This window comes from Pogoniulus pusillus, chromosome 29 (assembly GCF_015220805.1).
Source record: "Pogoniulus pusillus isolate bPogPus1 chromosome 29, bPogPus1.pri, whole genome shotgun sequence".
Classification (NCBI taxonomy): Eukaryota; Metazoa; Chordata; class Aves; order Piciformes; family Lybiidae; genus Pogoniulus; species Pogoniulus pusillus.
In genome coordinates, this window is record NC_087292.1 from 1,986,863 (window position 1) to 2,013,670 (window position 26,808).

General features: G+C 58.7%; 1 protein-coding gene across 1 annotated transcript; it reads right to left on the reverse strand.

Moving 5' to 3' along the window:
* On the reverse strand, positions 1-24,367 carry MAP1LC3A (microtubule associated protein 1 light chain 3 alpha). Its single transcript, XM_064167798.1, has 4 exons — positions 24,240-24,367; positions 9,633-9,688; positions 2,361-2,467; positions 1-1,283 (listed from the first exon to the last, which is right to left on the reverse strand). The coding sequence occupies exons 1-4, from the start codon at positions 24,277-24,279 to the stop codon at positions 1,121-1,123; spliced, it is 366 nt and encodes a 121-aa protein (XP_064023868.1). The 5' UTR covers positions 24,280-24,367; the 3' UTR covers positions 1-1,120.
* Between the last annotated feature and the right edge of the window lie 2,441 nt (positions 24,368-26,808).

A 26,808-nucleotide genomic window follows, 5' to 3' on the forward strand; every position in this document is an offset into this window, starting at 1 on the left:
TTCCTACAAGCTACAACTTGAATTGATGTTTATTATATATATATATTTATATACCCTTGCAGAGGTTGGGCTGGGTGGGATTCCATCAGACACATCTTTGTGTTGCTGTCACACATGAGAAACAGAAGGGGAAACACAGCAGATATAAAGGGCTCCCTTCCTTGAGTGAGCTCTGCCACGCTGAGGCTGGAAAGCTGCATGCAGTGGGGAGACAGAGAGAGGGGAAATGGTTTGATTCGATTGAAAACAAAGGAAGAAGCAAAGGAAGAAGAAGGAGAGCAGCCAGGGACAACTGGCAGCAGAACAGCAGCACTAGAAATGGCAAACCTGTATAAATTAAAAGTCAGTTCCACTCTTGACACCTACCATGGGTTTTAAAGTGCAATGAAGCCTGATTTATTTACCTACAGAACACAGGAAAGATTCCCCCCCCCCTCCCCCTCTCCCTCTTCCAACCTATCCCTAAAAAAACCCCAAAAAACAACCCTCCAAACAACAACAACAACAACAACAAAACCCCAACCCAGTAACATAAACCTCGAGGCTAGGCATTGTCCACAGCCCTGCAGAGACGCCTACATCTACTCAGTAGCACCAAGAATCTGATCTGGGTGTCATTAAAATCAATTAAAACTCGGGGGCAAAGGTCACATCTGTTGGCTGCTGTGCAGACCTCCTGCCCTGCAGCAGGGCTGGGAGCAGAGGCAGCTCTGCCCGCGCTGGAGCTGCAGGGGACAGTGTCCTGCCCTCTCCTCGCCGCAGGCCTTTGGCAGCAGGCTGCAGAACCACGAACACGGCCGAGGGAGGGCAGCTGGGGGCAGGGAGGGCAGCTGGGGCAGGGAGGGCAGCTGGGGCAGGGAGGGGATGGGCTGGGAGCCGAGGCCCCGTGTGCGGGGGTCCGCGGGGATGCGCGGATGGAGCAGGGCGAAGGGCACGGGGGTGGGGGCAGGGGCTCAGCGCATGCCACCAGCCTCTTTGGTGACAGGGCCATGGGAAGGGGAGGCAGGGAAGGAGGGGGAGAGAGCCCCCATCTTGTGAGCCCCTGCTTGTGTTGTCTGCCAAGGCTGGGGGCCTGTGCGCCACAGTTCGTCTGTCTCCAGGTGCCACCTTGCGGCTGGCATCAGTAGCCGAAGGTCTCCTGGGAAGCGTAGACCATGTAGAGGAAGCCATCCTCGTCCTTCTCCTGCTCGTAGATCTCCGAGATGGGGGTGGACACACTCACCATGCTGTGCTGGTTCACCAGCAGGAAGAAAGCCTGGGTGGGATTCAGCTGCAAGCGACGCCTGTGAGGGCAAGGGCAGGAGGGCCTGGGTCAGGCCAGCTGGCAAAGGCACCACGATGGCAACTCCTACCTGCCCTCAGCAGTGCTGCTCACATGGGACTGGGCATGCACAGCTGGGACCTCCTCCCACGGCCTTAGAGTGGTGCCCTGCAGCCCAGACGAGCTGCCCGGGGGGCTAAAGCCTCCTGAGCCAGGACTCTGCTAAGCCTCTTTCTCTGAGTGCTGCTGGCAAGGGCAAAGGCAAGAGACCTCTTCTGTCTGGACTGAAGAATGAAAGAAGGGGAGTGGAGTCCTCATCAGCTCACAGGGTGTCCCCATAAGGCAGCAGTCACAGTCAGAGAATCACAGAATCAACCAGGCTGGAAGAGAGCTCCAAGCTCAGCCAGCACAACCTAGCACCCAGCCCTGCCCAACCAACCAGACCATGGCACTAAGTGCCCCAGCCAGGCTTGGCTGCAACACCTCCAGCCACGGCCACTCCACCACCTCCCTGGGCAGCCCATTCCAATGCCAATCACTCTCTCTGACAACAACTTCCTCCTCACATCCAGCCTGAGCCTGCCCTGGCACAACCTGAGACTGTCCTGTCCTTCTGTTGCTGGGTGCCTGGCAGAAGAGACTTTCAGGCAGTTGCAGACAGCAATGAGCTCTGCCCTGAGCCTCCTCTGCTGCAGGCTGCACCCCCCCAGCTCCCTCAGCCTCTCCTCACAGGGCTGTGCTCCAGGTCCCTCCCCAGCCTTGCTGCCCTTCTCCAAACACCTTCCAGCACCTCAGCATCTCTCTGCAATGGAGGAGCCCAGAACTGGACACAGCACTCAAGGGGTGGCCTGAGCAGTGCTGAGCACAGGGGCAGAAGAACCTCCCTTGTCCTGCTGCCCACACTGCTCCTGAGCCAGATGCCAAGACCCTGCCCCACCTCAAGCCTCCCTAAGTCTGTACCACAACAGAGCCATGCTGTGGCTCTCATGTCCCCGTCCCTGCCCTCGGCAGCTGCCTCTGCCCCATCCCACCCCTCTCTGTGCAGAGCCTGTGGGTGAGGACAGGTTCACAGGCAGACAGTTGGGGCCTCCCCACTCACCGGATGATTTTGACCAGTTCACTCATGTTGACATGGTCTGGGACAAGGAACTTGGTCTTGTCCAGCACTGGCAGCTGCTTCTCCCCTTTATAGCGTTCGATGATGACCTGGGGAGAGAGGCAGAGGGAGGTGAGCTGCAGGTCACAGTGCCCCAAGGACTGGTCTCAAGGTCAAACCCAAATCCCAGCAGCACAAGTGGAAATCCTGAGGGAAGGCCTCACTGTGCTGCAGTTGGGCCTGCTCAGCCTGGAGGAGAGAAGGCTCTGGGCAGACCTTAGAGCAGCCTTCCAGTACCTGAAGGGGCTGCAGGAGAGCTGGGGAGGGACTTTGGATGAGGGCTGGGAGTGACAGGACAAGGGACAATGGCTTTGAGCTGGGAGAGGGGAGAGGAGAATGGAGAGGAGGAAATTCATCAGAGTGAGGATGAGGAGACACTGGCACAGGTTGCCCAGGGAGGTTGTGGAGCACAGAAGCTCCACAGATCTTTGATCCCATTCTGTGCTTCTGTGCTCCACAATCTCCCTGGAGGTGTTCAAGGCCAGGCTGGATGAGGCCCTGAGAAAGCTGTGCTGGTGGGAGGTGTCCCTGCCCATGGCAGGGGAGTGGGAACTGGGTAAGCTTTGAGGTCCCTTCCAACCCAACCCATCCTAGGACTACGATTCCTCCCATCACAATGGCAGAGTGTCTGCTGCTGAGGAGTGCCTGCTGCTGAGGAGTGCCTGCTGCTGAGGAGTGTCTGCTCTGAGGAGTGTCTGCTCTGAGGAGTCTCTGCTGCTGAGGAGTGCCTGCTGCTGAGGAGTGTCTGCTGCTGAGGAGTGTCTGCTCTGAGGAGTGTCTGCTGCTGAGGAGTGTCTGCTGCTGAGGAGTGCCTGCTCTGAGGAGTGCCTGCTGCTGAGGAGTGTCTGCTCTGAGGAGTGTCTGCTGCTGAGGAGTGTCTGCTGCTGAGGAGTGCCTGCTCTGAGGAGTGCCTGCTGCTGAGGAGTGCCTGCTGCTGAGGAGTGCCTGCTGCTGAGGAGTGCCTGCTCTGAGGAGTCTCTGCTGCTGAGGAGTGTCTGCTGCTGAGGAGTGTCTGCTGCTGAGGAGTGCCCGCTGCTGAGGAGTGCCTGCTGCTGAGGAGTGTCTGCTGCTGAGGAGTGCCCGCTGCTGAGGAGTGTCTGCTGCTGAGGAGTGCCCGCTGCTGAGGAGTGTCTGCTCTGAGGAGTCTCTGCTGCTGAGGAGTGTCTGCTGCTGAGGAGTGTCTGCTGCTGAGGAGTGCCCGCTGCTGAGGAGTGTCTGCTGCTGAGGAGTGCCTGCTGCTGAGGAGTGCCTGCTGCTGAGGAGTGTCTGCTGCTGAGGAGTGTCTGCTGCTGAGGAGTGCCTGCTGCTGAGGAGTGCCTGCTCTGAGGAGTGCCTGCTGCTGAGGAGTGCCTGCTGCTGAGGAGTGCCTGCTCTGAGGAGTCTCTGCTGCTGAGGAGTGTCTGCTGCTGAGGAGTGCCTGCTGCTGAGGAGTGTCTGCTCTGAGGAGTGCCTGCTGCTGAGGAGTGTCTGCTCTGAGGAGTCTCTGCTGCTGAGGAGTGTCTGCTGCTGAGGAGTGCCCGCTGCTGAGGAGTGCCCGCTGCTGAGGAGTGCCTGCTGCTGAGGAGTGCCTGCTGCTGAGGAGTGCCTGCTGCTGAGGAGTGCCTGCTGCTGAGGAGTGTCTGCTGCTGAGGAGTGCCTGCTGCTGAGGAGTGTCTGCTGCTGAGGAGTGCCTGCTGCTGAGGAGTGTCTGCTCTGAGGAGTGTCTGCTGCTGAGGAGTGCCTGCTGCTGAGGAGTGCCTGCTGCTGAGGAGTGTCTGCTGCTGAGGAGTGTCTGCTCTGAGGAGTGCCTGCTGCTGAGGAGTGCCTGCTGCTGAGGAGTGTCTGCTGCTGAGGAGTGCCTGCTGCTGAGGAGTGTCTGCTGCTGAGGAGTGTCTGCTCTGAGGAGTGCCTGCTGCTGAGGAGTGCCTGCTGCTGAGGAGTGTCTGCTGCTGAGGAGTGCCTGCTGCTGAGGAGTGTCTGCTGCTGAGGAGTGTCTGCTGCTGAGGAGTGTCTGCTCTGAGGAGTGCCTGCTGCTGAGGAGTGTCTGCTGCTGAGGAGTGCCTGCTGCTGAGGAGTGTCTGCTGCTGAGGAGTGCCTGCTGCTGAGGAGTGTCTGCTGCTGAGGAGTGCCTGCTGCTGAGGAGTGTCTGCTGCTGAGGAGTGTCTGCTCTGAGGAGTGCCTGCTGCTGAGGAGTGCCTGCTGCTGAGGAGTGCCTGCTGCTGAGGAGTGCCTGCTGCTGAGGAGTGTCTGCTGCTGAGGAGTGCCTGCTGCTGAGGAGTGCCTGCTGCTGAGGAGTGTCTGCTGCTGAGGAGTGCCTGCTGCTGAGGAGTGCCTGCTGCTGAGGAGTGTCTGCTGCTGAGGAGTGTCTGCTCTGAGGAGTGTCTGCTGCTGAGGAGTGCCTGCTGCTGAGGAGTGCCTGCTGCTGAGGAGTGTCTGCTGCTGAGGAGTGTCTGCTGCTGAGGAGTGCCTGCTGCTGAGGAGTGTCTGCTGCTGAGGAGTCTCTGCTGCTGAGGAGTCTCTGCTGCTGAGGAGTCTCTGCTGCTGAGGAGTGTCTGCTCTGAGGAGTGCCTGCTGCTGAGGAGTGTCTGCTCTGAGGAGTGTCTGCTGCTGAGGAGTGTCTGCTGCTGAGGAGTGTCTGCTCTGAGGAGTCTCTGCTGCTGAGGAGTCTCTGCTGCTGAGGAGTGCCTGCTGCTGAGGAGTGTCTGCTGCTGAGGAGTGCCTGCTGCTGAGGAGTGTCTGCTGCTGAGGAGTGCCTGCTGCTGAGGAGTCTCTGCTGCTGAGGAGTGCCTGCTGCTGAGGAGTGTCTGCTGCTGAGGAGTGTCTGCTCTGAGGAGTGTCTGCTGCTGAGGAGTGCCTGCTCTGAGGAGTGCCTGCTGCTGAGGAGTGCCTGCTGCTGAGGAGTCTCTGCTGCTGAGGAGTCTCTGCTGCTGAGGAGTGTCTGCTCTGAGGAGTGCCTGCTGCTGAGGAGTGTCTGCTCTGAGGAGTGTCTGCTGCTGAGGAGTGCCTGCTGCTGAGGAGTGTCTGCTGCTGAGGAGTGCCTGCTGCTGAGGAGTGTCTGCTGCTGAGGAGTGCCTGCTGCTGAGGAGTGTCTGCTGCTGAGGAGTGCCTGCTGCTGAGGAGTGCCTGCTGCTGAGGAGTGCCTGCTGCTGAGGAGTGCCTGCTGCTGAGGAGTGCCTGCTGCTGAGGAGTCTCTGCTGCTGAGGAGTCTCTGCTGCTGAGGAGTGTCTGCTGCTGAGGAGTGCCTGCTGCTGAGGAGTGCCTGCTGCTGAGGAGTGTCTGCTGCTGAGGAGTGTCTGCTGCTGAGGAGTGTCTGCTCTGAGGAGTGCCTGCTCTGAGGAGTGTCTGCTGCTGAGGAGTGCCTGCTGCTGAGGGGTGTCTGCTCTGAGGAGTGTCTGCTGCCAGCTCCAGCTGCTCCTCTGCTGCAGCCTGCAGGTGCACCCTTTGTGTTCCAAGAAACCAAGTGTTTGGCAGGTAAAATCGGTCATGGTGTTGCCTACAGAGCTCAACACACTGCCCCCCTCACTGATCCTCTGACTCTCCCTTCTCTCCATTCCCTGCTTGTTTTCTCCACAGAAAAACCACCCCCAGGCCCACCAGCTCCGGGTCCTCTCCGAGCTGAGCCCGAACAAGACTTTGCACCAGAAGCCAAGGAGCTCCCACAACATTTCTCCCAGGTCCTCCAAAAATATTCCAGAGCCTCTGGAGAGCGGAGGGGTGGAGCAGCAGCAGGCACTGGGATGCCCAGGAGATGGCTCTGTGGAGCCAAAGGATCAGGCAGAGCTTCGGGAAACAGGGATTTGCCTCTCTGGATCCTTAGGTGCCGCCACAGCCTCCTTCGGTGTCACTCCTGCTGCAGGAGCTCATCCCAAGGCCCACCAGGCAGGTCCCAGATGAGGGTGGGATGTGAGGTGCCTTGGAGAGAGGAGCCCACCCTGGGCAAAGCTCACCAAAGGGGACCAGAGGAGCCCAAGTGACAGGCGAGGTCCTGTGAGCCCACTGGGGTCACTCTGACCACATCTCCTGCGGACACTGGGCAGGAGAGCCAGAGAAGAGCAGGGAAAGGCAGACACTGCTCCTGCAGCCCCTTCTGCAAGGTGGGCACCTGAAGAAGGAACAACTTCCTGCAAGAGACTAGACCCTGCATCAGGATGCCCCCTGCCAGCCTCCTGACCTCCCCTCCTCTCTCCAGGAGGAGGGACAGAGACAACAGAACCATCCTACTGCATTCCACTCGAGTCCTCCTTGCACGCAGGAGCAGTGTGGCTGGAGCAGGCTCAAGGGACTGGACACTCCCAACAGCAGCGCACAGGGATGCTGCTCTGGCCACTGGGAAACACAGCCAGAGGCAAGGCTGCCACCAGCACATGCCCTCAGGTCCAACCAGCAGCAGGGCTGAGGATGTGCTCCCAGCAGGCACACACACAAATGTCACACACAAACACGGAGCTGTCCCTGTGGCCAGCCACGGAGACCAACAGACCTGCAGAGCACTCACACAAGCAGCACCAAAAGCCTCATCCTGTCCCACTCCAGCTGAGCAGGGCAGAGATCTTTCAGTGGGAAGAGAAACAAACCTTAACCCCACCTCAGCCCTAAAGGTGCTCTGCTGTTGAGCTGTCTTGAGTCATGCCAGTCCTGGGCACTGGGTCTGCAGCTCCTTGCAGAAGCCCACAAAAGGTTGTCCCTTCCTCCAGGTCTGTCCTTTGGGTTTCTGTCCAGCACTGTGCTGGGGCAGGGCATGCTGGAGGGTGTCCAGAGCAGGGCCACAAGGATGAGCAGAGGGCTGCAGCTGCTCTGCTGTGGGGACAGGCTGAAAGAGTTTGGTTTGGGCAGTCTGGAGAAGAGAAGGCTCCAAGGTGACCTTCTTGTCTCTTTCCAGTATCTTAAGGGAAAGCTCGGGGGGGGACTTCTGAGGGTGTGAGACAGTGATAAGAGTGGGGGGAATGGATCCAAGCTAGAGGAGAGGAGACTGAGATTAGACCTTAGGAAGAAGTTCTTCAGCCTGAGGGTGGTGAGAGCCTGGCACAGGTTGCCCAGGTGGAGGCCCCATCCGTGGGGGTCTTTAGGGCCAGGCTGGATGTGGCTGTGGGCAACCTGATGTAGTGTGAGGTGTTCCTGCCCATGGCAGGGGGTTGGGGCTGGATGATCCTTGAGGTCCCTTCTGTCAGTCTATGATTACTTGAGCTTGGTCCATCCTCTAGCAGGGCAGAGATGACCTCTAAAGCATCTGCTGGGGTTGTGGACGGAAGAGCCAGAGAGACAGCAGCAAACCCTCTGCTTGCACTGAGTGCCCGAGCAGGAGCCACCCCCACCCCACAGCAGCCTGCAAGGGGCACCTGGAGGCTCCTGCCCAGCAGAGCTAAGCACGAGCAGCACCTCTCTGCCAGCACAGCCATGTCCTTCTCGGGACCAGCTGCCTGCTCCTCTGCTCAGCGCTTCTCAGCAGGGAAGCAGAGGCACTTCTGGGAGTGCAGACAGCACAGCAACCCCTGTGCAGGGACAGGAAAACCCTGGGGAGCCCTGGGGGTGGTGCCTGCTGGCTGGCTGAACAGGAGCCAGGCTGTGCCCAGCATCCTGGCCTGGATCAGTGACAGTGTGACCAGAGGTCTGGGGATGTGACTGTCCCCCTCTGTGCAGCACTGCTGAGCCCACACCTTGAGTAGTGCGTTCAGTACTCACTCCAAGAAGGACACTGAGGGGCTGGGGCATGGCCAGAGAAGAGCAGCCAAGCTGCTGGAGAGCCCCAAACACAGGTCCTGTGAGCAGCAGCTGAGGGAGCTGGGTGAGGAGGCCCAGGGCAGACCTCAGTGCTCTCTGCAGCTCCCCCAGAGGAGGCTGGAGCCAGGTCGGGGCTGGGCTCTTCTCACATGCAACAAGTGACAGGACAAGAGGCAACAGCCTCAAGCTGTGCCAGGGGAGGGTCAGGGTGGATATGAGGGAAAATCTCCTTCCTGCAAGGGTGGTCAGGCACTGTCCCAGGCTGCCCAGGGAGGTGGTGGAGTCCCCATCCCTGGAGGGGTTTTGAAGCTGCGTGGAGGTGGTGCTGAGGGAGGTGGTTCAGTGGCAGTGGCTCAGCAGCAGTGGTGGCATTGTGAGCTCTGGGTGAGCTGCTGGACTCGATGGCCTCAAAGCTCTCTTCTAACCTCAACAGCTCTGTGGGTCTATGTTTCTAAGGCAGGAATGGAACAGACTATGCCAAGAGCAGCTTGAGACATTAGGCCTTGAAGACTAAATCTGGAGAGACTGGATGCAGTTTAAGACAAGACCCAACACTGAGAGCAGCCTCAGCAAGGAGCCTGTGCCATGTTTTGGGCATACAGGCTATGGTGTTGCAAACACTCCCCTGAGCTACAACTTTCTAAGGTCTCCATCCTCTCAGGAAGAGAAGCAAATATTCTGCTCAGACATCACAAGCACAGGCAAAGAGCAGGACAGCACAGCAGGCCTGGCAGGGGAGGGAGAACTGGAGGCCATTCAGCCTCAGGTACACATGTCAAGAAGAAGGTGCTCTGCCAAGAAGGGGCCAGGCTCCGTTCAGTGGTGCCCTGTGATGGAACATGGAGCAATGGACACAAACTGGAACCCAGGGAGTTCCTTCTCAACATGAGGAGAAACTTGTTTGATCTGGGAGCAGGCTGCCCAGAGAGGCTGTGGAGTCTCCTTCTCTGGAGGCTTTCAAGCCCCATCTGGATGTGTTCCTGTGTGACCTGCCCTGGGTGACCCTGCCCTGGCAGGGGGATTGGACTTAATGACCTCCAGAGGTCCCTTCCAACCTTACCCTTCTGTCAGCACTGGGTGCTGGGACAGCACAGAATGGCTGTGGCAGGAATCATCCTCCCAAAGTCCTTCTGTTCTCAGTACTGCAAAGATCACTTCACACATCTCCCTCTGGGCAGGTGCAGAGAACTCCTTGCCAGGCCATGCAGGAGAAGTCAGGTAGCTACTACAACAACCCCAAAACAACACAAACCAGCACCAACAAAACCAATTCAGAGTGTTCTCCTGCTGCAACAACTTGGAAGCAGATCTGAGCTCAGAGCAGTCTCAAGGCAGGCAGGCAGCTTGCACTGTGCAGCGCTGGTGGTGGGCTGCTGCTGAGCTGCTGGCGTGCTCAGGGCTCTGGAGAGCCTCCTGGGGTGACTGTGGGGAGCTGTGTGTCTGGCTGGTGAGGGCAGCCCAGCAGCAGAGGGGGTGATGAGCAAAGGCTGCTGGAGGAGAGTGAGGCTGGCAACTCACCGGGATCTTGTTTGGGTGCTGCTCTCGGATCTGCTGCACTTCTTTACAACGATCCGCTGGAAGCAGAGGAGGAAAGAAGCAAAGTCAGACCCACCAGGCCCAAACCAGCTACCCACCCTGCAAGTCACCATCTGACAAAGAGGGATGCTGCCAAAGAAATGCAGGTTCTGCTCCTCAGGCCTCCCCTCAGCGTTGTGCAGCAGAGGGAGTCAGGCAGATGTCAGCTCTGTGCCCAGCCACCCCCCGACCGTCCCCAGGGTGGGGACAGGTAACCCTGCTCAGGAGAGCTGGGCAGTGAGCATGGAAACCAAGGGACCCAAAGGGGTACACAAGGATTGGTGTTGTGACAGGACAAGAGGGAGTGGGTTGGAGCTTGAGGAGGGGAGATTTAGACTGGAGACTGGGAAGCAACTCCTTACAGCATCTGTGTTGCACAGATTGTGCGTCCTTGACCTGGTGAACTTCAGTATGTGCCCTGTGGGGTCAGGCTGGGGGAGCTGGAGAAGAGAAGACTCCAGGGAGACCTTAGAGCAGCCTTCCAGTACCTGTAGGGGCTTCAGAAGAGCTGGGGAGGGACTTTTGACAAGGCTTTGCAGTGACAGGGTGAAGGACAATGGCCTTGAGCTGCAAGAGGGGAGATTGAGCCTGCAGATGAGGAAGGAATTCTTGAGAGTGAAGGTAGGGAGAGCCTGGCACAGGCTGCCCAGGCAGGCTGTGGATGCTCCTTGCCTGGGAGTACTCAAGGCCAGGCTGGATGAGGTCTTGAGCAACCTGTGCTGATGGGAGGTGTCCCTGCCCATGGCAGGGGGGTTGGAACTGGATGATCTCTAAGGTCCCTTTCAATCCATCCTGAGTTTCCACTCCTAAACCCTTAGGCAATTACAGCTCATCACCTTCAGTGTCAGGCAGCAGCACAGCTTTAGGGTCTCTGTGCTGCAGGTTCAGGCTCCTGGTGTCTCCTGGCTGCCTCCCCAGAGATGATTCTCCAGCTAGGGCTGGGGTTTAGCCACTCCCTTCTGCCTGTTGCACACTTCCAAGCATGACCTGGCCCAGTGCTGCAGCCCAGGAGGTTTGCCTTGCAGAGCAGAACTGCTGCAGCAGCACAGAGCTGCGCAGGAGCTTCCTGAGCCACTGCTCTGACTGAGCATTCCTGGGGCTCCTGTGCAACCAGCAAGAGAACTGCAGCGAGCAGAGTGCCCCACACACTGCTCTGACCACTCCTGGGGCTCCTGTGCAACCAGCAAGAGAACTGCAGCGAGCAGAGTGCCCCACACACTGCTCTGACTGAGCACTCCTGGGGCTCCTGTGCAACCAGCAAGAGAACTGCAGCGAGCAGAGTGCCTCACACACTGCTCTGACTGAGCACTCCTGGGGCTCCTGTGCAACCAGCAAAGAACTGCAGCGAGCAGAGTGCCCCACACACTGCTCTGACTGAGCACTCCTGGGGCTCCTGTGCAACCAGCAAAGAACTGCAGCGAGCAGAGTGCCCCACACACTGCAAGCATTCTCTGCACTGCTCTCACACCTCCTGAGAGCTTCCTTACACACACACACACACACTGACACACACACACACACACTGACACACACACACACAGACACTCAAACACACACTCACATACACACACACACACACAGAGACCCATCCCAGGCAGCACACAGAACCTGTGCAGTCTCTGAGCCTGCAGAAGAATTCCAGCTCTCGCTGCTCTACCGCAGGGTCTCCCTCTGGCCTCAAGTCACAGCAGCAGGAAGGAGGAGAAGAAGTCAAATGAGGTCCAAGTGCAGCTCTGTGTGTGTGTGCTCCCCCTGGGACACTCCAGACCTCTGCTCCTCCTGGGACACTCCAGACCCCTGCTCCTCCTGGGACACTCCAGACCTCTGCTCCTCCTGGGACACTCCAGACCTGTGCTCCCCCTGGGACACTCCAGACCTCTGCTCCTCCTGGGACACTCCAGACCCCTGCTCCTCCTGGGACACTCCAGACCTCTGCTCCTCCTGGGACACTCCAGACCTGTGCTCCCCCTGGGACACTCCAGACCTGTGCTCCCCCTGGGACACTCCAGACCTGTGCTCCCCCTGGGACACTCCAGACCTTTGCTCCTCCTGGGACACTCCAGACCTTTGCTCCTCCTGGGACACTCCAGACCCCTGCTCCTCCTGGGACACTCCAGACCTGTGCTCCTCCTGGGACACTCCAGACCTCTGCTCCTCCTGGGACACTCCAGACCCCTGCTCCTCCTGGGACACTCCAGACCTCTGCTCCTCCTGGGACACTCCAGACTTGTACTCTTTACTGCAGGAGCGTTCAGGCATTGGCACAGGCTGCCCAAGGGGGTGGTGGAGTCCCCACCCCTGGAGGTGTTCCAAGCACGAGCAGATGTTGCACTCTGGGACAAGGTCATGGAGATGTTGGGTAGAATTTTGGACTTGCTGACCTTAGAGGTCTTCTCCAGCCCTGATGATTCTCCTCCTCTCAGCACCATTACTCTGGGAAGCACTCTGCAGCCTAAAGCTGCACCAGGGGTTTAATGGATCACAGCTGGTGGGTGAAGGCAAACAGCCAAGAACTGCCTAGAACTGCAGGCTCTGGCTAGCTCAGGAGCTGCCATGGCTCACCCTGCCACACACAGCCACCAGCACAGCAGCTGCTTCAAGCCTGACTCCCCTCACCTGCTTGATGCAGCCCCAGGTTCTCAGGGCCCAGCAGGACCTGATGGGGCACAACTGCTGGAGTGTTTCCTCCCCCCACACCGAGCACTTCTCTAACCACACAATGAACTCCTCCTGCTTGCACATTTCACTTGGCTTGGCCATGCTTTGGGAAGAGGCTGGAGTTTGTTTAGGGGGCACAAGACTACAACACTACCAGGTCATAGATGCTTTTGAACACCACCTCTGTCTCCTCCAAGAGGAAAATATCCCTCTGCTAGGAACTGCCAGGCTTGTCTTCTGTAGGACTCCATGGGGCAGCAGGATGATCTGGATTTCAGGCTGCACCTCAAATCCTGGCTTTAGTTTGGGTCCCTCACCACAAGAAGGATGCTGGAGTCTGTCCAGAGAAGGACAATGAAGCTGGTGAGGGGTCTGGAGAACAGGGCTGGTGAGGAGCAGCTGAGGGTGTTCAGTCTGGAGGAGGCTGAGGGGAGACCTCATTGCTCTCTACAGCTCCCTGACAGGAGGCTGCAGAGGTGGGGTTGGGCTCTGCTCCCTAGGGCCAGGTGAGAGGAGAGGAAATGGTCTGAAATTGTGCCAGGGGAGGGTCAGAATCACAGCAGCATGCAGGTGGGCAAAGCCCCTAGGACCCCAAGTCCAACCTAGAGCCCTGCTCCACAAGAGTCACCTTAAACCACAGCCCCAAGCACCACATCCAAACCAGCCTCACACACAGCCAGGCTGGGTGACTCCAGCCCCTCCCTGGGCAGCTCACTCCAGTCCCTGACCACTCTCTCCCTGAAATACTCTTCCCTAATGTCCAACCCAAACCTCCCCAGCCTCAGCTTGAGGCCATTCCCCCTTGTTCTGTCTCCAGCTACCTGTGAGCAGAGCCCAGCAGCAGCCTCTCCACAATGTCCCTAAGGCAGCTGTAGGCAGTGATGAGCTCTGCCCTCAGCCTCCTCTTTCTCACACCAACCATCCCCAGCTCCCTCAGTTGCTCCTCATATGATTTGATCTCCAGGCCCTTCCCCAGCTTCGTTGCCCTCCTTCCTCTGGACCTGCTCCAGCAGCTGGAGATCAGAAGAAACTTCATTGCAAGAGTGGTGAGGGACTGGCACAGGCTGCCCAGGGAGGTGGTTCAAGAAGCCTGTGGACAGGACCCTTTGGTCTTTGATCACATTGGGTGCTTCTGTGCTCCACAACCTCCCTGGGCAACCTGTGCCAGTGTCTCACCACCCTCAACCTGTGCCAGTGTCTCACCACCCTCAACCTGTGCCAGTCTCTCACCACCCTCAACCTGTGCCAGTGTCTCACCACCCTCACTGCAAACAACTTCTTCCTAACATCCAGTTCCAATCTCCCCTCTGCCACTTCATTCCTCCTCCTCCTCCTCTCATTCCCAGACCTTCTAAATAGTCCCTCCCCAGCTCTCCTGCAGCCCCCTTCAGCTCCTGCAAGGCCACTCCAAGGTCTCCTCCAAGCCTTCTCCTCTCCAGCCTGCACAGCCCCAACTCTCTCAGCCTGTGCTCACAGCAGAGCTGCTGCAGCCCTCTCAGCATCTTGGTGGCCTCCTCTGCACTGGCTCCAACACTTCCATGTGCTGCTTGTGCTGGGGGCTGCAGAACTGCCCCCAGGACTGCAGGTGGGGTGTGAGGAGAGCAGAGCCAAGGGGCAGAATCCCCTCCCTTGCCCTGTGCCCACACTGCTCTGGCTGCAGCCCAGCACAGGCTTGTGTCTGGGCTGCACTCACCCTGCAGGCTCCTGTGGAGCTTTGCATCAGCCCAGACCCCCAGGGCCTGTTCCTCAGGGCTGCTCTCAGCCATTCCCCACCCAGCCTGGAGCTGTGCTTGGGATTGCTCTGACCCAGCTGCAGGACCTTCCACTTGGCCTTGTTGAATGCCATGAGGTTGGCCTGGGCACAGCTCTGCAGCCTGTCCAGCTCCCTCTGGATGGATCCCTGCCCTCTGGCAAGTCGCCAGTGCCACACAGCTTGGTGCCACCTGCAGACTTGCTGAGGCTGCACTGATTGCTCTGCCCATGGCACTGACAAAGATGTTGCCCAGCACTGGTGCCAGCACTGACCCCTGAGGGAGCCACTTGGCCCTGGGCTGCAGGTGGACATTGTGCCCTTGGTCACCACTCTCTGGGTGCCACCATCCAGCCAGTTCCTCACCCAGCAGTGCTCCACTCATCCACTCTGTGTTTTGCCAGTCTGGTGACCAGGATGTCAGGTGGGACAGAGCCAGATCCTTACTCAGGTCCCGATGTGGGCACACAGCACCCCCCAAGCACCACAGGATGAGATCATTCTGCCAGCTGAGGAGAAGAGCACAAACTCTGAAGCCAGACTTTGCCAGCACTAACCTTTCCCACCAGCAGTGCCCAGGAACCCTGGCCACAGCAGGCAGGTCTCTGCTGTGCTGGGTGCTGTGCAGAGACAGGACAGAAGGACAGCCCTGGCAGACAAAGAGCTTCATCAGATAGCAAATGGAGATGATGGAACAGAAGGGAAACTCCTGGCAAGTCCTCCAGCAGCACAGCTGTGTAAGAGACAGCATTCTTCAGGAGACACTGTGCAAACACCCTGGGGGCAGCAGATGGACTCTGCCACGGCTGTGACCAGCAGGAATGCTGCTAAGAAAACACCCACGAGAAAAGGCACCACCTGCAAACGTCACCAAAGTGCTCCCAGGTCAGCAGCTGCTGTGCTGATCAACAGCTGCCTGTGGGAAGCACAAATTCAGCTACAAGCTGTAGGAGAACTTACAGTGGTCTGCCAGGATCTGAAGGGGGTCGCCAGGAAGGCTGGGGAGGGACTATAGACAAGGTCTGGGAATGAGAGGAGGAGGAGGAATGGGTTTGGAGTGGCAGAGGGGAGATTGAAAGTGGATGTTAGGAAGAAGTTGTTTGCAGTGAGGGTGGTGAGACACTGGCACAGGTTGAGGGTGGTGAGACACTGGCACAGGTTTCCCAGGGAGGTGTTCAGGACCAGGCTGGATGAGTCCCTGAGTGACCTGTTGTAGTGGGAGGTGTCCCTGCCTGTGGCAGGGAGTTGGAACTGGCTGAGCTTTGAGCTCCCTTCCAACCTAACCCATTCTATGATTCTAGTGCCTCTGCCTGTGTCCCATGCCCCAGGGCTCTGGGTGCAGCTGCCTGTGGCACAAAGGGAGCCTGCAGACATCTCCACCACTCGCTGCAGGCTGCCAGCCCTGTGGCTTTCTCACTGCCATCCACAAGGCACTCTGCCAGACAGCTTGGGGGTGCTCCTGGCCCAGCTCTGAAGGAGAAGCAAAGATGAAGACATTTCTCCAAGAAGCTGTGTGGGCAGCCCCAGGGCAGAGGGCTGCTAGAATGTGGTCCTCTCTCCAAGAGATCTTCTGCACGCAAGGAAGGAATGGGATGGTTTGAAACCAGACTGGGATGAGCTGGCATCTGCTAAAGACGTGGGCATGCCATGCAGGCCATGCCAGAGGAACACCAAGAAATGGTTTTGTCATGCAACACCACCCTATGGCCAGAAGACATCTCCAGCCTCCAGCTGTGTGCATCATGGCTCCCACAACAGCTGATCTGACCTGTCCTTGCCCAGTGCTGGAAACCTTGGCACTACAAGAGACCCTCACAGCCAGGAGAGGAGGGCAGAGCCTGTGAGCCCAGCTGTGCCCTGACAGGGCCCTCCCAGGCTACACAGCAGACACCTAACAGGGGTCTTGATCCTTGGTCATATTTTACCTCTGTCTGCAAAACTGGGATGCTCCAGAGAGGACAAAGAACCTGGGACCAAAACTTCACTGTCTTGAGCTTCACCACAGAATCAGAATCACAGCTGGAAGAGAGCTCAAAGGTCATCCAGTCCAACCTTCCACTCAGCACTCCGTGTCCTTGCAGCATGGTGTGGGCAGAGCCTGCTACTGCACTGGCAGAGGAAGCTGTCAGCAACAGGAAGGTGGAGCTGATCTGCCTGCATGATTCTCCATCTCCCTGCCACAGCTCTGTTTCAAGATGTGCCATGCCTGGAAGGAGGTTTGGCTGCCTGGCTCCTGAAGCTCTCTGCTAGCAGAACAATCTCTGCAGTGTTCATCTGCACAAATTCTGCCTCTTCCTGGCTCCAGAGTAGAGCCTGAAAAGGGGTTTTAAAAGGCAAACAGGAGCCACCTTCGTTTGGATTGGCAGCTGCAAAATCTGAGCCTGGTTTCCAGCCTGGCTCCAGGAACCAGGATTGGTACCTGGCAGACCTGCAAGGGCTCAGCTCATGACCAAACAGAGCCACACAAAACCTGTGAAGCCTAAACTCATGACCACATCTGGAACACTGTGTTGCAGTTTTGGGTTCCTCAGTTCAAGAGAGATCTGCTGGACAGAGCCCAGTGGACAGCTAAGAGGATGATGAAGGGGCTGGAGCATGTGGCTGGTCAGAGAGGAGGAGGCTGAGAGGGCATCTGAGCAATGTCTGAAGCTTGAGTGCCAAGAAGAAGGTTCCCTGCCCATGGCAGGGGGGTTGGAACTAGATGATCCTTGTGGTGCCTTCCAACCCTGACTGAGTCTAGGGTGCTAAGGTGCCAGACTCTGCTCAGTGGTGCCCTGTAAGAGCACAAGGAACAACTGGGTACAAGCTGGAACCCAGGAGGTTCCACCTCAGCATGAGGTGTGAGGGTGCTGGAGCCCTGGAGCAGGCTGCCCAGAGAGGTTGTGGAGGCTCCTTCATGGAGACTTTCAAGCCCCACCTGTGTGTGTTCCTGTGCCACCTGCCCTGGGTGACTCTGCTTTGGCAGGGGGGTTGGACTTGATCTCTGGAGGTCACTTCCAACCCCTTCCACTCTGTGATTCTGTGTCAGGACCTGAGCACTCTGTGGTGCACAGAACCATCCCAACCCTGCCGTGGGCCACGGACCTCCAGCACTCTTAAAAGCTCAAACCAGGGCTTCCAGCTCACTACACCTCCTGAGCACGGGGAGGAGGCAAAGAGGTAATACCTCTGTGCCATGTTTGGAGGGCACACAGAAAACTGACCTCAGAGCTCCAGATAAAGAGCTGTGCTTTTGCTCAACATCTATCACAGCTTCACCAGCCTTGGAAAGAGAACAGCAAGTTCCCTCCACAGGAGCAGGCAGGAGGCTGCCCCTGCAAGGGCTTCCCTCCAGCTTCCACTTGACCTTTTGTGACCACCTTTGCTGTAACAAGCAGAACACACTCCCAATAGCTGCAAGTGCAGGGTGCTGCACTTTGGCCACAGCAACCCCATGCAGAGATACAGGCTGGGGTCGGAGTGGCTGAGAGCAGCCAGACAGAGAGGGATCTGGGGGTGCTGATTGATACTCACCTGAACATGAGCCAGCAGTGTGCCCAGGTGGCCAAGAGAGCCAGTGGCATCCTGGCCTGCATCAGCAATGGTGTGGTCAGCAGGAGCAGGGAGGTCATTCTGCCCCTGTACTCTGCACTGGTTAGACCACACCTTGAGTGCTGTGTTCAGTTCTGGGCCCCCCAGTTTAGGAGGGACATTGAGATGCTTGAGCGTGTCCAGAGAAGGGCGACGAGGCTGGGGAGAGGCCTTGAGCACAGCCCTACGAGGAGAGGCTGAGGGAGCTGGGATTGGTTAGCCTGGAGAAGAGGAGGCTCAGGGGAGACCTTATTGCTGCCTGCAACTACCTGAGGGGAGGTTGTGGCCAGGAGGAGGTTGCTCTCTTCTCTCAGGTGGCCAGCACCAGAACAAGAGGACACAGCCTCAGGCTGTGCCAGGGGAGATTTAGGCTGGAGGTGAGGAGAAAGTTCTTCCCTGAGAGAGTCATTGGACACTGGAATGGGCTGCCCGGGGAGGTGGTGGAGTCGCCGTCCCTGGAGCTGTTCAAGGCAGGACTGGACGTGGCACTTGGTGCCATGGTCTGGCCTTGAGCTCTGTGGTAAAGGGTTGGACTTGATGATCTGTGAGGTCTCTTCCAACCTTGGTGACACTGTGACACTGTGACACTGTGACACTGTGGTACTGTGATTTCACAGAGCTGCTCAGGACACTTCAGCCTCCCCACGCAAAGCTCTGGCACTGCTGACACAGCCACCCTTGAAGGCAGAACAGCACAGGCACAGAGACCTTGCACAGCCTGGGTCACTGCTGCTTGTGCACAAACGTGCCAGGACACGCTGGGGTTGGCACAGCCTGTCTGGGGACACCTGCCAGGCGCAAGGGGCTTGGATTCGTCCCCTCCTTTGCTCTCCAGTCGCTGCAAGCCTGAGGACAAAAGGCAGCACACAGCTGCATGAGCACAAAGTCAGAAGTGTTCCCACACTGCACGGGAGGACAAGCAAGCAGCTGCCCACTCTGCCACGCACAGGACGTGTCACAAGCAGGCTGACACACCTGGAGACCTGACCCTGATCCCCACCGGCACTGACCAAGGAGCAGGGAAGCCAAGGGAGGTGACTTGTCTGTGTGCTCAGGGACAGAGGCAGCAAGGCTGCACCAGCCTTACAGGTGCTGCATTCATCAGCAACACCTGAGGGCTCTGACTGAGCCAAGCACAGAGAGCCAAAGGGCACTCTGGCTTTACTGGTACTGGCTGCCAGGCAGGAACTGGCACTACAGAAAAGAATAGTAAAGGCAGTAGCAGCTGTGGTCTGCCTGGCATCTGTCCTCATGTCTGTGCAGTGTCTCAGAAACAGCAGGGCTGGGAGGGACCCCAGGGATCATCCAGCTCCAACCCCCCTGCCACGGGCAGGGACACCTCACACTACATCAGGCTGCCCACAGCCACAGCCAGCCTGGCCTTAAACACCTCCAGGGATGAGGCTTCCACCACCTCCCTGGGCAACCTGTGCCAGGCTCTCACCACCCTCATGCTGAACAACTTCTTCCTAAGGTCTAATCTCAATCTGCCCTCCTCTAGCTTGGATCCATTCTCCCCAGTCCTGTCACTGCCTGACACCCTCAGAAGTCCCTCCCCAGCTTTCTTGTGGCCCCCTTCAGACACTGGAAGGCGACAAGAAGGTCACCTTGGAGCCTCCTCCTCTCCAGCCTGCACAGCCCCAACTCCCTCAGCCTGTCCCCATAGCAGAGCAGCTCCAGCCCTCTGCTCATCCTCCTGGCCCTGCTCTGGACACCTTCCAGCATGTTCCAGAGCTGTTCAGTTCTTCTCCCAGGATTTCCTTCAGTGCTGGCAATTAACCCCCACCAAACCCTGTCACAGAACACCCTCACCAACAAATGCTGTGAGGCACAGGCAGCCAAGCACCAGCCTGCACCAGCAGCCTCACTTTGAGGAACCCCAGCTCTGGCAGCACGGCTGCTGCAGCAGGAACACCCTGAGCACAGAGCAGCAGGGGGAGCTGACTCGCTGACCAGCCTCACATCAAGATGCTTTTGCCACCACACCAAGGCAAAACCTTTATGCCCACAAGCACAGGATGACGTGAGAGCCAGACAAGTCACCCCTGCTTGTCCTCAGCTGGTACAAGCACAGCTGGCCTGCCCGAGGTGAGCCTCCAGGGAGGGTACCACTTCCTCAGAGCCCAGAGGAGAGGCAATTCAGCTCCACGCACTGCCTTTATCCTAGAGCCGTTTGGGTTGGAAGGCACTTTAAAGATCATCCAGTTCCAACCTCCCTGCCATGGGCAGGGACACCTCCCACCAGCCCAGGTTGTTCAAGGCCTGGCCCTGAACACCTCCAGGGAGGGGGCATCCACAACCTCCCTGGGCAACCTGTGCCAGTGTCTCACCACTCTCAACCTGTGCCAGTGTCTCACCACTCTCAACCTGTGCCAGTGTCTCACCACCCTCCCTGCACAGAAATTCTTCCTGATCTCCACTCTCCACCTCCCCTCTCCCAGCTCAAAGCCGTTGCTCCATGCTCTTTCACTCCCAGCCCTTGGCACAACTCCTCCCTAGCTTTCCTGTAGCCCCCTTCAGGTCCTGGAAGGCTGCTCTGAGGTCTCCCTGGAGCCTTCTCCAGGCTGAACAGCAGTGTCCTCCACCACTGCCTTTCCTCTGAGGAGAGCTGGCTTCCCAGGACTAAGGGCACATCTGCCAGAGGCTCAGGTCAACCTTCTGTGAGTGCCACCTACCCAGGGGCTCCAAAACTACCCTCTGTGAGTGCCACCTAGCCAGGGGCTCCAAGTCAGCCCTCTATGAGTGTCACCTAGCCAGGGGCTCCAGGACAACTTTCTGTGAGTGCCACCTAGCCAGGGGCTCCAGGACAACCTTCTGTGAGTGCCACCTAGCCAGGGGCTCCAGGACAACTTTCTGTGAGTGCCACCTAGCCAGGGGCTCCAAAACTACCCTCTGTGAGTGCCACCTAGCCAGGGGCTCCAAAACTACCCTCTGTGAGTGCCACCTAGCCAGGGGCTCCAAATCAGCCCTCTGTGAGTGCCACCTAGCCAGGGGCTCCAAATCAGCCCTTTGTGAGTGTCACCTAGCCAGGGGCTCCAGGACAACCTTCTGTGAGTGCCACCTAGCCAGGGGCTCCAAGTCAGCCCTCTGTGAGTGCCACCTAGCCAGGGGCTCCAGCTGACCACTGCATGCAGGTCTCAGAGAGCTTGGTGCCGGCTGACCTGCAGCCAGCCAGCTGGTCGGGGCTGCAGCTCCAGGGGCAGTGTCACTGCGCTGCCGGGCACTGCCCTCAGCGCGCAGCTGGGAGCCTGCTGCCGTGCAGGAGCAGCGCAGCCGGTGCCAAGAGGCGCTGCAGAGCAGGAGGTGTGAGCGCTTCGGGCGTCCGGCAGGGCTGAGCTCCTCGCAGGCAGCTCGGCGGTGTCGTCAGGCATCCCGCGGCCAGGACAGCCTGTTCCTGTACCGCACACCACAGCCTCCTTCTGGGAATTGTTTTGGACGCCTGCAGCGGATCTGCCTGCGCAGAGGACAGCCTTGCAGCCAGGCTCAGCACACGAAGGCAGATGGCTGCTGTGGGATTTTACCCCCCTGCACCCAGCCCAAGATGCTCGGCTGCAGACGTGCCAAGGACTGGAGCAGGTCACAGAGCATCACCTTCTCACCGCCCATGGCACAGGAGACCACAGGAGAGCCCAGAGCCCTCGGCACAGCCTGGCTCCAGCCCCTGGTGTGCCCCTGGTGTGCCCCAGCCTCTTCCAGAACTTTCATTCGGGGTAGACACAAAACGAGGCAGAGAAAGAAGCAGAAGAAATTCATCTCCAAAACACAAGAAGAGGGAAAACATGGGTCGGGGAAAGCAGGACCTGCAGCAAGGAGTGGCAGATCAAGACCTAAGCAAGGCACTCGGCACAGCCCTGGAGCCTGGGTGCCTTTTGTTAACAGTCACGCTCCTGACTCCTCTTTCTCTGGGTTTTTGGGACCTTTCTACCTCTGTGAAGTTCCGAAGCCTCTGCACACAAAGCCGTTCTGAGAGCACAGTGCCGCTGCCGATGTTTGCCTCCAGCCCGCTCCGGCTGCACTATAAACAATCGCTTCCCGCTCCCCTTGTGCAACGCCTGCGAGACAAAACCAAGCTGCGTGTGCTTGCTGCAGCAGAGCAGTGCCAGCCCCGACCCACGGCACTGCCCGGGCTGCCAGGCCTCCTCCTTCCCCCTCCCGCTGGCTCAGCCCCGCCGCTCCGTCAGCTGAGGGAGCAAAAGGGCAGAGGGAAACACAGCGAAACAAGGAGTACCGAACTCCCTCGCCCCTCCTCCTTCCCTCCCAGGCTATTTTAATCCTGCTTTCTCTCCACTGCCCTGAGCCTCCGATTCTGTTTTCCTTCTGGCTCACACAAAGTCTGAGCAACCAGCAAAAGCAAACCAGAGTCCTCCCGGCCCAGAGAAGCTGATTCTGACCAGCTCAAGAGCAGGTATCATAGAACCACAGAATCAAGCAGGTTGGCAGAGAGCTCCAAGCTCAGCCAGCCCAGCCTAGCACCCAGCCCTGCCCAACCAACCAGACCATGGCACTAAGTGCCCCAGCCAGGCTTGGCTGCAACACCTCCAGCCACGGCCACTCCACCACCTCCCTGGGCAGCCCATTCCAATGCCAATCACTCTCTGCCAACAACTTCCTCCTCACATCCAGCCTAGACCTGCCCTGGCACAGCTTGAGGCTGTGTCCCCTTGTTCTGGTGCTGGCTGCCTGGCAGCAGAGCCCAACCCCACCTGGCTACAGCCTCCCTGCAGGCAGCTGCAGGCAGCAATGAGCTCTGCCCTGAGCCTCCTCTGCTGCAGGCTGCACCCCCCCAGCTCCCTCAGCCTCTCCTCACAGGGCTGTGCTCCAGGCCCCTCCCCAGCCTTGCTGCCCTTCTCCAAACACCTTCCAGCACCTCAGCATCTCCTTTGACTGGAGGTAGTTACCAAAGTGTAGGACTTGACTGCTTTTACCACGCAGGTGAGGAGCAGCAGGGCAGGCTCCAGGCGAGTGCCCCGGGCACGCAGGCTCACCCTGCTCCCGTTTGTGCAGTCTGCCTCGGCCCGGGCGCTGTGGCAGGGCAAGGCTGGGTAAGCAACTCAAGGCTGGAAGGGCTGTGCCAACAAATGACCAAATATTCCCAGTCTGCAGGAGAGCAGCGAGGGCTTGGATCAGCGGTGCAGCAGGAGAAAGCTCCGGTTTTAACACAGCAGAAGCAGGCTCTCCCCTCCGCTGGGAGGCTGCTCCACAGAACATGAAGCCTGTGGTTTGGTTTGGGCAGGAACTCGGTGATTTCAGCATTCTTCGGGCAGTAAAAGCCAAGCAATCCACTCCCACCCCCCAGGAAGTAACCTGCCAGGAATGTGCACATTTCCGCCTGGCAGCTGGCAAAGGTCGAGAGAAACAGGAGCCAACCATGGAATCGAGCAGGCTGGCAGAGAGCTCCAGGCTCAGCCAGCCCAACCTAGCACCCAGCCCTGCCCAACCAACCAGACCATGGCACTAAGTGCCCCAGCCAGGCTTGGCTTCAGTACCTCCAGGGACAGCGACGCCACCACCTCCCTGGGCAGCCCATTCCAATGCCAATCACTCTCCGGCAAGAAGCTTTTCATTCTCAGGTCTGACACTGAAACCTAACACCTTGTGGGGGGTGGGTACCTCCCAAACCATCACACACCTCCCGTGGTAGCCTCCTTGCTGGCTGAGCTTTCCCACCACGCAGGTTAACAAAGGGGTGGGTATGGTAGGAGCATTAACTCCTCTTGGTCTCAAGAACTATCACAGGGTTGTTTCGGTTGGAGAAGCCCTTTAAGACCATCCTGTCCAACCACCACGGCCGTCAAACCACGTCCCAAAGTGCCATGTCCAAACGTTCCTTCAGCACCTCCAGGGGTGGCACCGGGCGTGTGTATGAGTCCTTGGCACAGCCACTCTAACGTTAAGAGACGGGGAGCAAGGGAGGTGATTTATGAGCGGTCGTTGTGCTCTGGCAGTCGAAAGGGTAAAGACTGGGCCGAGGGCAAGAGTGAAACCTGATTATTTGCCTCTTGGCTGTTACCCGCAGCCTGTAGGTCTCAGACCCCTCGCAGTCCTCACCCCATGCCAGTCGCCCCAGCTCCTTGGGTGCATACACATGCATCCGTGCCCATCGGATGGGCACACCCGATGCGGACGACGGCTCAGCGAAGCGCACACAGCTTTCCCGCACGCAGCCACCCTCCCGGCCAGGCTCGCCGGGGCCGAATCCGTTATTCCACGGAGCACGGAGGCTCCCCGGGCAAGCCCCTGCCCCGCCGCGGCCTGGCACCCGGCGGCAGGCTGGCAAAGGCTTCGGCCAAGAGCACCGCCAAGGTGCTGGGCTCGACCTGTCCTGGGGGCACCCCTCCGTGGAATAACGGAGGCTCCCGTCCTGCCCCCAGCTCAGCGCCGCCGCACGCCCGCAGCCCGGAGCGCTGCCAGCCCGGGATGACATCACCGCGCGGCGGCTGCGGCACCGGCACCCCCCGGGCGCCCCTCCCGCGGCCCAGCGGCGCTCCGCCGAGCCCCCCCGGGAGCGGTGACTGCGGTGTGAGCGCGGGGGGACACGCAGGGACGCCGACACCCCACCCCCGCCGGCTCACCGAAGGTGCGGCGCTGCTTGAAGGGCCGGTCCGAGGGCATGGCGGGCGGCGGCGCTGGTGCCGGCAGAGGGCTGCGGCGGCCTGCGCTGGGCTGCGGCGGAGCGGGACGGTGGCGTCACCGCGACACCGCCCGGCGGGGCGGGGCTGGGCCGCGGCAGGGTGGCCGCGGGAGGGTGGCCGGGGCCGCCCGGAGCGCCGCCCGGAGGCCGCTCTGCCGGCACCGCGGGGTCGGGAGGTGGAGGCGTCGGGGCAGGGCAAGGTCAGCTCCCGGGGCCGCAGGTCAGCCTCTGCCTGCCTACCGCCCCTCACGGAGAGCAGCCGCCACGGGACCCGACGCCGACCCCCGGAGCCGTGCTGCGAGCAGGGCGGAGAGGCGCTGGGGCGCGGCGGGGGCTCGGTGGAGGGCAGTTCGGAGCGCACTGGCGGGGCTCGGCTGCCCCCCATCAGGTGTTCTCTTGCTGCAGTCTCGGGGCAGCCAGCACCGGGCCCCGTCCAGCGCCGGCAGCCGCACACCCGGGCTGGGTGGCTGCCACCAGTGCCCTTCCAGCACGCAGCGGCTTCGAGGCGCCTCGGCTCAAACCGCTCCGCAGTGGCTCCCATTAGCCAGGGCCGAGGCTGGCGGCAGGGGAAACGTCCACGTAGCTGCCTGCTGGCACAGCTCAGCCCTTGGGTCCACCTGTGAACCTCCACAGCCAACAAACCTGCACAAGCCAATCTCACCAGGACGATCAGGTACCAGGAAGGCCAAGAGCATCCCGGCCTGGATCAGCAATGGTGCTGCCGGCAGGAGGAGGGCAGTGAGGGTGCCTCTGTGCTGGGCACTGGTGAGGCCGCACCCGCTGTACTTGGGCACCACAGTGTAAGAGAGACACCGAGGGGCTGGAGGGGCTACAGACAAGGAAGCTGCTGGGGGGTCTGGAGAACAGCGCTGGCGAGGAGCAGCTGAGGGAGCTGGGCTTGTTTAGCTTGAAGAGGAGGAGGCTGAAGGAAGACTTCATTGCCCTACAGCTCACTGAAAAGGAGGTTGCAGTGAGGTGGGGGTTGGGCTCTGCTCCCTAGGGTTAGGTGGCAGAAGGAGAGGAAATGGCCTGAAATTGTGCTCAGGAGGTTCGGGTTGTAGATGAGGAAACATTTCTTTGCTGCAAGAGCACTCAGGGACTGGCACAGGCTGCCCAGGGAGGTGGTGGAGTCCCCAGCCCTGGAGGTGTTGAAGACAGGTGTGGCCATGGCACTTGGGGACAGGGTTTAGTGGTCACAGAGGTGCTGGGTAGAAGGTTGGACCTGATGACCTCGGGGGTCTTTTCCAACTCTCTGATCTGCCACTCCCAGCCCACCTCTGTCATTCCCCAAATAATGAGTCTGTAGTTTTCCCTCCTGCATTCAGAGCCACATCTCCACTGAACGTCTTTAAAGACCAAGGCACAGCGACAAATAGGGCAGGCTATTTCTGGAGCTACTGGGAACGAATCAACAACTGCAAGCAGAGTGTCAACACATCACCAACAACCACAGCTCATGTTCCTCCTGCCTGTGCTGCAACCACAGCTGCATTCTGCTGGAGCAGTCATTGTTCGCTGTGAATCGGTGCAAAACAAAATGTTAAAGGATGAAGTACAAACTTGGTTACAAGGGAACAACAAGAAGGAGACAGGCAAGGTGCATCTGTTAAAGAACTGCTCCAATGACTCAAAGTGTCACTAATTAAAAGAAAAAAAATATCTTTAGCTCCAAGAAAGGAAATCCTTTTCTCCCTGGAGAGCTTACCCAAGAAAGCAAAGCAGTACTTTGGTGGCTAATACCCTGGATTTTCCTTGGCTGAGCAGCAGAGGTAGTTAATTAAGCACAAAGTGGCAAGGAAAAGTGAACTCTTCAGGCTCAGCTGATAATTAAGAGGCAGGTGGAGACCTTCGTGGTCCTTTTAATCAGAAAAGGCACAAGGGAAAGCAGTACTGGTGACTGAGATGTGGCAGCTGATCAGCTTTACAGCCTGCGTGCCCAGGCAAAGGGCTTTTTACTCCTGCTGTTATAAGCTGTGAACGAATCCCTTTCTGGATGAGGAATGCTTTGTAAGTAGTGATCTGATCCCTGATTTTATCCACGCAGACCCAGCCTCAGTGCAGGGTTCCGTGGAAGGTTATTCATCCACCTGAGCAGCTCTGGAATGTCACAGCTTACACAAACAGGACATGGCTCAAGGCAGTTTTACTTCTAATACAGCAGAAAGTGATTGCCACACTTCTTCCTTCAGCCCCCAGCCTTCCTGAGCAGCCCTGCACACACCAACACCTCTCCTGCCTGCTCTTAGAGTCACAGAATGGCCTGCTTGGGAGGGACCTTAAGACCATCGAGTCCAGCCACAACCTAACATCTCCCTGTACACAGCTCTTAGATCATGCACCAAAGCTCCTCACCCAACTCTTCTAACTACATCTAGGAATGGTGACCTCACCACTGCCCTGGGCAGCCTGTTGCAGTGCCCAAGGACCCTTGCAGTGAAGAAATGTTTCTAACACCCAACCTGAACTTCCCCTGGTACAACTTGAGGCCTTTTCCTCTTGTTCTTTCACTT